Consider the following 12,554-nt stretch of genomic DNA (forward strand, 5'->3'; position numbering starts at 1 on the left):
TTTGAAACTCCAGAAGGATTTCTTTCTGGAGTTGGAGAAGGATTTTGAAAAAGCAGTTTTTCCCCAAGGGAAGGCTGCTTTTACTATCTATGATGTGTTTACCTTTTTCATGAGGCATAGTAGAAGAACAGACCACAAGGAAAAAAAAAGGCTTCCTATCTGTGTTTGTTGGTTTTGCTGCCAAATTCCTTGTGAGACAAAGCACTGCAGAATTTGGGGCTCTGGGTTGTTTGAGATTTGGCTATGTACCAGACCAGTTAAGCACTTCAGTGTATTCCCTGGGGACCTCTTTGAATTTTGAAGGAGCTTTAAAACAACTGCGTATTTGCTGCATATTTGCAGGAAACACCTCGAGTGAAATTGCCCACTGATATTTAGAACAGTGATTAAATTGGTGTTGAAGTTGTGAGAAATGCCTTTATTTAAATCCTGTGTGTGTGTGGAAAGGGACAGACACTAAATTTTAGTCTCAGCTCTTTTGTTCTTAGAAGCTGTTCTGCATGTAACCAGAAGGTGGAGAAAGGGAGACACAAAGGCAGTCAAAGCCACTGTACAGAAATTCTTTTTATTTATTATTCTTGCCTGGTGACCTGTCCTTTGGAGATCTGTAGAGGAGCCCTTTGGGTGTATCATGACCAGTGTCCTGCTCTGACAGTGTATGCTGATGAAAAGTAAATGGTTTTACACTGTGACTGAAAATAGGGTATTACTTCCTTCCCTTCCCTTTCTGGACTCACACTGTTCCAGCCAGCAGTCAGCCAGTCATCATCAGCCTGCAATCTGATGAATATCAAGCAGGGTGAGGGCAGAGCAGTGCTGGTACAACAGTTGGCCATACTGAGTAACTTTGTCAGAGGATGCTGGAGACTCGATTACAAGATGACAGCAGTAAACTCATAGAAGGCTGCGTAACAGCTTGATTTTGGACTGTTGCAGACTGAGCCACTCAAGCACTGGATGCTCCTAACCTCAATTCCTGTGTGTCAAACAAGAACAGAAGCACTTGGATTTAAAATAGACATATATATGCTTTACTGTAACTGTAGGGTTTGTCTTGAACCTTGTAGATATGATGTTCTCTTTCAGTTGCAAGGAGACAAAGTTCAAGTGGATGCTTAGATTTGCAGCAGCTCTTTCTTATTTTGGCCATGATGGCAGTCTATAGAAATAAGACAGCAACATGCTTTTAAATGTCCTTGATAGCTGTAAGATAAATATATTTGGGCAGAGGGCAGCAGCACTGACTGTCCAAGACTTTTGGGGATTAACAGTTGCAATAAAGGGAAGCCCTGAGCTCGAAAAATTATGGGTTATAGCCTTTCTGCATGATAAGTGTGAAACAGCTATGCTGTCAACAGACAGCTCAGGATTCTTCTCTACTTTATTGTTTTTACCAGTGTCTACTGTGTACGTGTTAGGCTATTCTGAAGTAGGCATGTTACAAACAAGTATGCAGAAGTGAGGCATAAATGCTATAAAGCATTGAGAAGAAGCAAATTGAGAAGAAGCAAAAGGATGCAAATAGATGTATCCTTTTATTAATAAGAGGAAAGATGTTTGTGAAAACTTTCAGATCAGTATTTCTAAGAACCTGTCACCCAGTGGCCGTGTGGAAGTAACTGGTGCTGGAGCAGAAGTGGTGCCTCACAGCCCTGAGAAATAGGTAGTGCTGCTGTTGCAGCTGTGCTCGATGTAGGACTGTTACTTTTGGCTAGGAGTACCTCCACTCACGGGTAAGTATTGGCATGTTGGCACCTGCCAGAGTACACTTGTGTTGCTGTGCTGCCAAGGGAGACACTCATTTTGTTAAAAATGGGGTGCCTGATGACAAAGAACAGCTCACCTCTAGGTTTTGGTCCAAGGTACACACTTCCTTCTCCTGTGTACATAGCGCAGAGATGAGTTCCCTACTGGCAGTTCATGCATGACATAGTTCAGAGTTTTGGTTTGCACTCTTTGTGTAATTAGTATTAACTGTGAGTTACTAGAAACTGGCGTTCCCTGTGAGTATAAGCTGCCTCACTTCCAGGAGCTCTCTGTAGCTTGACACAGCTCTGTTGAATAGTTCACTGGTATAATCATAGTGGTAATGCAGAACATGAAACAAAATTAGATTGTATTCTGCTTTTTTCTCATCTGTGCTGCCTTTACTTTTTCTTGCAGTGAGATCAATCGGCTGGACCTGGGCCTAATTGTGGAAGTATGGAACAAAGGACTGATATGGGACACCCTGGTTGGGACTGTGTGGATTGCTCTGAAGGCCATTCACCAATCTGATGAGGTTAAGCTGACAGAGAACCTGTATTTGCTCCAGTGTTGATAATTGATGCATTACAAGTGTGGCCTGGTGCAGCCTAGACTGAGCTCCTCAGCAAAACTTCCACTTGCAAAGTCAGGAAGGCTGAGTGAGCAGAGAGGGCTGTCTGATCACATTATTTTTGATTTTGTAGTGAGATCACAACTGAGAGCACTCACATAGGGCTCTTTGGTCTCATTTCACTCGTGTGGACTCAAGAACTAGGGCTTAATCTGTTAAGGAACACAGACAAGTGTCTGAAGTCTGACTGCTTAGTCTTATGGTCAGATTCCTATGACTCACCTCTAAAGACCTCTGTCTTGTCCAGCTGACAAGGTAGGCCCAGAGCACATCTGCAGTATCTTTTTAGGGCTTCTGGTTATAGTGTTGGATGAACCTTGTGCTAATATATAAGGGCAAAAGTAGGAAGTTGGGTGTGCCAATATCTGTAACTGCCCTAATTACTGAGTTTGGCAGTTGTTGCGGATAAGCATTTTTAACTCAAATTTTAGAGTATTTACTTAGAAGATTATTGGATTTGAGCAGGGAGAGATAGATTATATTCTCCATACAAGGAAAAGAATCGGGATGTTCTGCAGTGTGGCCGTGAGGTCTGGCTGGTGCTCAATTCCTTTTGCTGTCCAGATGCTTCTTAGTCCTGTCTTTGAGGGTCTACCTTTGCAGTTTCACTGAGAAGGTAGCACTTCTCTTTGCTGCTGGCTCTGGTAGATGCCTCTGAGATTTGGAAGAAATCCAGTTTGGAAGAAAAAGCCAGTGCATGCTGAATGGATGTAATTTGATGTTAAAATAGGGTTGATAATGCTGTTAAACTCTTTCTGGACTGTATTAGTAAATGTGTGAGAGTTGGTGCATAAAGTTCTTCAGACTTGAATATTCGTTCACATAAGGCCTTTGATTCACAGGAAGGTCCTGGGGAGTGGTCTACGCTGGAGGCAGAAGTTGTAATGAAACATGATGAAATCTGTGGAACCAAAAACCCAACTCCTCATAAAATTTTGCTGGACACAAGATTTGAGTTACCTTTTGGTGAGTGTATTTCCATAACTTACCCAGGGTGCTGACAGTGGAAAGAAAGTGGGAAGAGCTAAAGTTTTATAATCAAGTTGTGTTTATTCTCAGTTCAGTGGAGGTCATGTGGCTGGTATTAATTTTTTGTTTGTCTTCTTTCTAACAAGATCTGAATAAGTATGAAATATTTGAAAGTCCCAGGGTGCTGGAATATTTGGATTAGGAGCATAGTGTTTCAGGACTGTGCAGTCACACATTTTCTTCCTGATCAGGAGCATTTGCTTCTTTGAATCTAGACAGATTTGGCTCTAGCGGAGGTCAAGTGTGTTGTTAGAGCTATTCTGTGATGAGTGCACATGGCCCTCTTAGACATGTGCAGTTCAGTTAGTGAAACATTAATGTTTAGTGCTCCTAAACATTATCATTAGCACAGTATATAAATAACTTAATGTTGTAAGAACTGCCTTTCTGGCAATTACTTATGGTTGAAAAATACAAAATACGGAAAAGCAGCTAATTGGAGCAAACTGATCTCAAGTAAAGTTGTGTGTAATTTTAAAATTTTATTTTACTTAAGCAAACAAAAACAAACCCCAAACCAAATAAACTCCAAAAGCAAGGCCTTAGCTAGAATGCATCCTAGGTTAGCATAACTTCTGTTTCCAGCTCTTGGCTGATGCTTGGGATCCAGAGCTGAGATTATGTTTTTGGGGTTTGTGCTATTTTTTTTTTTCATTCACTGAACATTGAAGTGTTTCAAAGTGTTCTGCCATTGCAAGGCTCATCCCTCTTCCTCTGCCTGTTGCATCCTTTTTTGCTGCAATGCCCTAGTCAGTGTGAGCAATTTGTATCATGCTCTAAGAGGGGTAGAGCATTTGTGCAGGCACTGGCGTTTGGTCAGCACTTGTCAGGATTGTCCGTCTCTTGTGGAAGAAGTTAGGTCATCTGTGGGTCTCATACTCTGCTTCCTGGTGCCAGGGGGTGATGCAGGCTTGGCCCTGCAGGTGGACAGTCAATCCAAGTTGTGTTTTGTGCTGTGGGTGCACTGTTGCGAGTGTGCACAATCTCCTGGATGGTTGTACTTCCAGGAGAGCACAGTGTTCTGTAGGAGCAGTGGCACAGCTCTTTAAATACAGTCCAGTGTGCAGAGGGGAAGAGGTACCTGACACCTCAGCTGTCCTGACAGCTGTCTGATGTTGGTCAGGAGTCATCCCTCTTCCCCATGGAAATATCCTGATGTTCCGCTGCTCCTGTCCATGGGAAGTTTATTGCTGAAGTTACTTTATATGCAAGAGGAGGATCAAGCCTGTTTTGCCTCACCAAAAGCCTTGGTTTTTTGGTACAAGTGTTGAGGCTTCTGGAGGGACAGGACAAGCACACAGAGCTGAAGGCAAGGCTTGTAGCCACTGCCTTCTCATCTGAATTCATTCTGCCACAGTTGCTCGTAAACTGTCACTGCTTTAAGTTCTGGTGTCTCCCTTTTTATTGTGAGCATCCAAAAGAGAATTTGCTTTCTTTTGCCGTTCATATTACAGACTGCATTGCATTTTGAGGTATTTTTTTCAAGCATAAGAAAACAGACTCCATGTAGATATGTTAGAACATCTGAATTTTAAAAATCAAAGTATTTCAGGTAATAATGTGTTTTCTCTTCCCATGCCAAATACTCAAATAGCAGAGATTCCGCACTGTTGTGTTGAACGGTTTTTGTTCTAGGGTGTGAAAAGTTCTCTGCCTGTCCAGGGTTTCATAATGTCCAGGAAAAAATGGGCACATGAGTTAGCTCTTCAAAGGCTGCTCTTCCCTAAAAGAATGCTGCAGTTTTTGCTTTGATCTCTGTCATGATGTGCCATGGCAAGGTCAGAAGCAGGTTGAAAAGCAGGAGGCACTAAGGGTGTGTCATACTCCTCTAGAAAGTGGCATGTACCCACATCCCCTACTCCAGTGGTGCTTCCCCTCACACCATGACTTAAGTGTCTCCTGCCGTCACCTTTGGGACAGAGAAGGACTCTGCACCATGAATTAGGCTCTGTCTCCTTTCTCTTGGAGGGATGCATGGAGCTCACAGCGCTGCCTCTGCATCTATCCCAATGGATTTGCAGGTCAGTTTCTCTTTAGCTGGATGGCAGCAACAGGGATTCTTAGTGCTCTACATGCTAAGATTCTTTGTCATATGGGTTGGGAACTGCTGCTTTATCCTACACAGGGAAGTAAATGGATCAGTGATGTGCTGTGGAAGTTCTTAAGTCAGCAGCTGGGTTGTAGAGGCAAGATTTTAATAACAGCAGGTTTGGAGTGACACTGAAGAACATTGTGTGTCGTGTTTTGTTTCCCAGGTGAAGATCTCCTGGATATTGTAGATGCATGAGAACCAGAGAGATGTGTGGGCTCATGTACAGCTTTTGCTGCTTTTCAAGTTGGGTAAAACACTGCTGCTTGGGATAGCAGCTTTAAAAAAATCTGTGTGTTCTCCTGTTTGGCTGTGCTGCTGTGCTTTCTCTATAATTTCTGGCTGCTGTCTCATTTAGATGCACACAGATGCAGTATCCCAGTGTATTTTAAATATTTCATTGTATTTAGGTGGAGCTTGAGAGGTTTCTAAGGGTGGAGCTTGAGAGGTTTTTAAGGGTTTGTAAAAGAGAATAAATTAATTTGAAAACCAAAAAAACTGAAGTCCTTGATGTAAAACATGATGGTGTATGCAAAGAGGTTTAGAAACTGGTTTGTTGTTTGCACTATATTTATCCCGGGTTAGTTTGCTGTTTCTGCTTCCACCTGATATATTCAAGATTCTTCCTTCCTGGTATCTCTTCTTCTGGTACTCTGGAGACAGCAGCTGCTAAAGCTAAAATAAGTGCAAAACATGCTGGTAGTGGTAGTACATGATGAAGACAACTTAGAGATTTTTTAAAATTTTTTCTTTCATATAATGTTGTTTTCAAGTATTTACCAGGCTTGGAGTTGGGAAGCGGTCATCTCCTATCAAAGGCGGGTGGGAGTTTAGCCTCTTCTTCTGGTGTTAGAAAATAAACGTTTTGGAGGTCATGCAGGAGTTAAACTTTGTCAATGGCTGGATTTATAATGGGACAAAGAAAACTGATGGTGGGCCTCATATGTCCCCTGTGTGTGCCCTGTTCCAGATGCAGTTTTGCCTTGTGGTCAGTTAGTGTGACATCAGCACATGCTGTGCAGGGGTGGCAGCTCTGTGGGCCCTTCTGTGTTGCATATCTCTGTGTGATGGACTGCAGTCCTGGGCTGCAGTTGATGTTCTCTGCCAGCCCCATGTTCCTGAATGTGCAGTCTCACAGAAACAGAACGGGTGCAAATCCTCCGCTACAAAAATGTGAGAAAACAAAGAGTGAGAATGGGAAGTGTGAGGCATTATATTAACCAGTAGAGTGAGAAGGTTTGTGCTTGGTAGTCTATTAAAAATGGCAATAAACTGCCTTCTTCATGGCAAGAAGTGGTTGTTAGCCAAGGCAGGCTGGAGCCACTTTCTCCTCTGATCATATCTGTTTCCTCTTTGGAACAAAGAGAAAAGGGAGGGATACAGCTTTTCTTGGGTGGTTTAGAAAATTTTCTGGTAGGGAGAGGGCAATCATGCTATTATTGTTTTGATGCAGTGAGTGTGTGTTGGCACAGATTTTTCAGGATGCTGCTTTCCAAGTGTAAAATTGTTCTGCTTGATAGCAATTTACTCTGTCCCCCTTTTTTAGAAGTGCAGTGACTGTGCAAATCCCTCACAGGATGCAGTACTCAGAAATGCTTTTGGCTCCCAAACTATAGCAGTTTGGGTCTGTGCCAAGCAGCTTCTAGTTCATAATTGGAGTGAAGATGCTTTTAGTGTTCTCAACACTCCCAGAGTGGGAGCATGCTGATCTGCATCTAACCATGAGATAGGGTAAATGTGCTTTGTTGTTTTAGTGTCTTGGGAACTGAACAGAAAAAAAACCCAGCTCAGCCAAGTAATTTCAGTGAGGACTTACAAAGATTCCCATACATTGGAAAAGGGAAGAAATTTGGGCTGGGAAGAGGGGAAGCCAGGTGAACACTTGCAGGAAAATAGGGGGAGAGAAGGTATCATTTCTGCTTTCAGCACTTGCTCTCCCTTCTGCCAAGCTAGGTTTTGCCCCAGCCCAGGAGTGGCTACCTTGGGAAAACTCAGAAGGAGCAAGGTGATGTGCAAGGTTCAGAGCAAGGACCAGAAAACTTGAGGAGAAGAAAAGCTTTAGGGCTGAAGTGCCTGGTTGTTGCCAAGCTAAGAGAGCTCTAAGCAGGAATGCTGTCATATTTAGCTTCCTGAGGGGTTTAACTGAGTGAAGTGGTCTGTATGGATGCACCAAATTCTCCTCTTTTTTCCTTTTTCACTCTGACAAGTCCCTGTACTGCTGTGTGCCCATTCCAGGTGTTAGGGCACACACTTGCCCTGAGCAGCTGCACCTGGGACCTCCACCCTCATCCCTGCTCAAGTGCCCAGGAATCCCACATCAGCTCAGCCTGGAGCCTTCAATCCTGAGAGATGCTGTGGGAGTTGCTCATCCCCCACCCCAGCCATTGCCATGTCTGTGCCTGCTTATAGACCCTGCAGATTCAGGAGCTCAGAGAAGATGGGGTTCAGCTTTCAGCTGGGGATGGCAATAAGAGCAGGGACAGCAAAGCTTGCAGTGTTTCTGTGTTGGTTTCAAATTAATAAGCACCAAAAGATATTGACTCTACCTGTCTGTCTCCTCTCTGTTGTTTTTGAGCAATTTTGTTTCACTGACCTAAGGCCCTACTCTTTGTGTTCACCAGGTGTGATGTCAGTGTGGTCTTGAGATGTCTGAGACCTCGGGTGGCCTCTCTCTGGACTAGTTAATCTTTTTATCTTTTAAACAGAATTTAAGATAGTGCAGTAATTTCCATTGTAGTCAAAAGGTGAGCAGTGTTGCAGGAGCTGGCCAGTGGATGTGGCCTTACAAGTCATCTGTGATCTCTGTGCTAGGGATTTCCACTCTGTGCATTCCAGAGAAGCAGCTTCAACAAAACTGCTCATTGAGGCAAAACGCAACAGAAGCTTCCTCAAAAACAAACAAAAAAATTCTGTCTCATTGGGATTTTTTTTGGGCAGGTAACTTGACGCAGGATGATAGGCCAGTTGCTTCATGTTTAAAGTTTGCTGTACAATAATTTTACTGATACTAGTATTGACGACAAGAGTTTCTCTGAGATCACGAAGATGTCCTTACAGCAGCTGTTATCTGGACAGTAGCTGATTTTTATCTCTGACTTGCATAAGAAGCTGTTTCAATAGAAGCAGCAGGCCTGCAGTAAAATCTGACAGCTCTGTTTATGAAATGGGCATCTGGGCTGTGAGATAGTAACAGGAAATCCAAGAGACAAGTGTTGCTCCTTGATGCCTGGGCATGCCACTACACCATGGTTTTTGGAAGGCATTGAAGTCTACCCTGAGACTTCCTCAATTTCTGCAGTGTTCATGGTAGTCATTGCTTCACCCCTCCTCGGTCTCTTTAGTCTTAATTTCCGGCTCCAGATTGGAATTGTTTGGGCTCTGATTTTAGTCCTCATTTCATGAGGTTTTTTTCACCTCTTAGAGAAGTGATGTCTTTCCAAGACAATTCTGTGAGCTTTGCTGTAATTTTTCGATTTCTTCATGCCATTGTTGGAGTTTGTCCTCCTAAATCTCATCAGGTTGCATGCTGATAGCCATTCACTTCACTGATACCTTCTTTCTGGATCAGTTCTGTCCAGATGTGCCCTAATTTGTGCAGAGACTATCAAATGAATTTGTGCAGCTGTGATCCACAGCCCTGAAGATGAAAAACATGTATGTGTTTCTACAACTCTAGTAGTTGTGGAAGAGTCTCTCATGTTTCTTTTACCTTGTTTTCTGATGGGTTTTGACAACAAAGTAATGTACTGTACATCAGAAAGAGCAGCTGGCTTTGTGTATTTTGGTTAAAATAAATTACTTTGGTCTCCCTCCAAGCAAGGAGAAATGGGTTGCCTTTTTTTCTATTTATTGCAAGGTTTTTGGAGTCAGATCCTAAGCTTCTATAAAACTCTCAACTGTGGAGTATTTTAACACCCTGTGTGGGTGAGGCTAGTTCCATAAAAATGTGGTGTTTCTGTTACAGAGATGTGGACATGAGTTCATAGTCCAAGGAAGTATCTACTGCTGAAACTTGAAATTCCTCTAAATCTGGCATGTAGCTGTTAACAGTGGTTTGTGTGCTGTTCTCTGCAGTGTTTTTGGGCTTGTTGCCTTCTTAGGATGATTGTTTGTGTGGCTGAGAGAGGACGCATGTAGAACAAACATTCTCTGAGAGTACAAGAAGAAAGCAGTTCTTGGTCCTTTCTGAAAGCATTGTGGGTTCCAATGGAATGCTCACCTGCCAATAAATCTTGGGTGTTTTTTTCTGTGAGGCGTGAAAATGGATGTAACTTTTAGAAACACCTTTTCATCAGGAGGCCACCCTGTCCTGCTTCTCCCATTCTCACCAATGTGTAACTTAGCATATCATTGTGGTGGTGTCCATGGAGTACAGTTCCTTGCAGGACAGCAAAATTATTGTCTCTTTTTGAGGTCACCTGAAAGTGTAAAGAGCTACAGAGATGGGAAAACCAGCTGAACTGGTATAGCGCTATCTTCCTGTTAGCTTGCAGGGCTGGTGGTGTTTTGGCTGGAGCACTCCCTCCATTTCCTGCCTCTGTGAGCTTTGCTGTTTCAGGCCATAAATAGCCAGATTTCAGAAGTTGCTACATTCAGGGATACTGAATGGCTAGGAAAAAAGTCCAAGCAAAACAAATCCAAATCCTTTTTTTTTTATTTTCCAGTGTTTTCACACCACTCCATCCCTAAATAATTTTGTGTTAAGCTTTTCACAGTAGGTTATCTGCATCTCTGAGCATGTACTTTGAAATGTGAAATTTTGAGTGGCAGAAGTCAGTGTTCCATTAGGACAGTATATTACTTCATGGTGTGAAATAGAAAATAGTTACCACAATAAAAGTGACAATGCTTGCTGTCAGTTTGGTAACTTTTCTTGACGGTGAAAATGATGTGATTCATTTCACAATGAAGCTTTTACGCAGTGTGGCATAAAAGTAAGAATGTGCTTTCATGTGAACATGACTGCCTATAACACTGTTTATTCCCTCAAAATATTTAGCTTATTGCTGGCAAAGAAATAAGAGGTCATTAATTTTTTGGTAGCTAATTTGTCTTACACCAGGAGGTGTGCTATTGGTGTGCATAAGATATGCTATTCAAAGGCAGCCCTTGTTCTGCTGGGATTATAAAAAGCCTCCAAAAGATGCTGTTGTTATGTGTTATCAAATATAAGCAAGTGTATTAAAATACACTTGCTGTTGTGAAATGGCTCTCCATCAAACTAATACTTGAATTAAATATGAACTAGTCTGTCTTTCTCTTTCCTACCTTCATGTAAGTGTGCATTTGGTTAATCAGCTTTAAACAAGAAAGCAGGTAAGCCCTTGAACTGTGCTGCTATTTACAATGTTTATTTTCCATCTGAGTGCTAACATAAGACAGTCCTATTTCATAAAAAATCACATGTGGGTTTTTTGTGTGTGATCTTTAATAGTGATGGTGATGAATGCAAAGTTTCCTGGTTAATAAGGTGGTGTGACTTACTCTTTTGACATAGATATCCCTGAAGAAGAGGCCAGATACTGGACCAGAAAATTAGAACAAATAAATTCACTGGGAGATGATGAGGTAAATATCTAAATTGAAAGAATAATGTAGCCCTGAATGTCTTGTAACTAGCTTTTATTCTTTTTATTAGATCCCTGTGATCAGGGTAAATACTAAATGTTGATCATTTACAAGTCTTACAGAACTCTTTTCTCAAGTATACTGTTTAGTGTTAAGGAGGGGAACATTTCTCTGCATGCTGGAAGTGCTTGAATAATGTTTTTTTGTTGATGCGAATATGTTCAAAGGAAAGGCAGCACCGTGCTTTACCCAAGCAGACAATAAAACCATTTTTGACAGGCTGTGGTAGGTTCTTTTTGTGAAATCAAGTCAAAAAGGACTTTTTTTGCAGTTGACTGTCTCTTTGAAGAAGACAAAGCAAGATACTGAATCTTTATTTGAGCTGAGGACTGTTGGACGTGTTAGCTTTTGTCCTAATGCAGTTGTTAATGACTCAGTTTATGTGCATCTTGTATTACAATAAGTCATAGTTATAGCTTTGGTTCCCTGGCTCTGGTGTGTACTTGGCTAAGCAGCTATAAAATAGGGGTTACTTTTTTATTTCTAAGAGAGACTGTTGGATGACTAAAATTTCGTTTGCAGTTCATAGTGTTTGCAGAAAAAGATTTAACATGTTAATGTCTGTACCAGAAATGAAGTCTATAGAAAACCCCAATACTCATGTGTTGATGTGAACATCTAGTAAGAGCATGGTGTTGGTGAAGCCTTTTTGACAGGTCTCTTTCCGTAGCAAGTGTTTCCATAGCAAGATAACTTGCAAAATATTCCGCCAATGTAATGACTTTAGGAGATTTTTGTTCTGGGATCCTTCATCTATTCTTTTCTGTTCATTATATGAGTGATCTGGTTTACTGTGCAGATGAAGGAAATACGGTGGATTTTATTTTTGACTGAGGCTGGAGCAGCAGTTCAGGTACTTCAGTGAGGCACAGGTGCCCTCTAGTGCTTCACTGAGCTGGCACTTGCTGAAAGATATCTTGAGCTTTCTGAGTCTCCCCTTTCCTTGCCATGCCACGCATCTGCTTGCTAACTGCATGCTCTTATCAAATACCAGTAACAAAGTAATATCTCCGCACTTGTGACCTAATGATTTCAGATTTATTATGGCTGTTCCCTGTGACCAGGGAGAAAAAAACCTGTGCAGGGCCTGACTTCAGGTGGTTCTTCTATAGTTCTCCACATTTGCCAGCCACCCAGAATGGGGGAGATCTTCCTTGCATATTCCCCTAAGTAGCAGTGACTTGTAGCTCAGGAACTTCCAGAGCCAGAGGCAGTATCCTTGTGTTGAACAGCACTGAATGGATTTCCCTTTTGTGGATGCCAGTTGCTCTTTAAATGCACCCAGGTCAGTTATGTTTTTGCAAAGGTATTCAGCACCTTAATTGTACATTGCCTGAAGAAATATCTTAATAGCTCTGAGCAAACAAACCCAGTGTTTGAGACACCAGCTGGAGGCAGTTTGTTTGGAGAAATTAAATGACTGATCCTCAT

General features: G+C 42.1%; 1 protein-coding gene across 2 annotated transcripts in view; it reads left to right on the forward strand.

Moving 5' to 3' along the window:
* The window catches only part of UNC13B (unc-13 homolog B), a 208,263-nt gene that overhangs the window by 31,734 nt on the left and 163,975 nt on the right, over positions 1-12,554 (forward strand). For both annotated transcript variants that reach the window (XM_041403854.1, XM_041403855.1), the window contains exons 4-6: positions 2,164-2,281; positions 3,220-3,343; positions 10,993-11,063. In XM_041403854.1, coding sequence (XP_041259788.1) covers positions 2,164-2,281; positions 3,220-3,343; positions 10,993-11,063 — 313 coding nt within the window. The remainder of the gene's footprint in view (positions 1-2,163; positions 2,282-3,219; positions 3,344-10,992; positions 11,064-12,554) is intronic.

Source organism: Onychostruthus taczanowskii, unplaced genomic scaffold (assembly GCF_017590055.1).
Source record: "Onychostruthus taczanowskii isolate IOZ18803 unplaced genomic scaffold, ASM1759005v1 scaffold204, whole genome shotgun sequence".
In the NCBI taxonomy this organism is placed as follows: Eukaryota; Metazoa; Chordata; class Aves; order Passeriformes; family Passeridae; genus Onychostruthus; species Onychostruthus taczanowskii.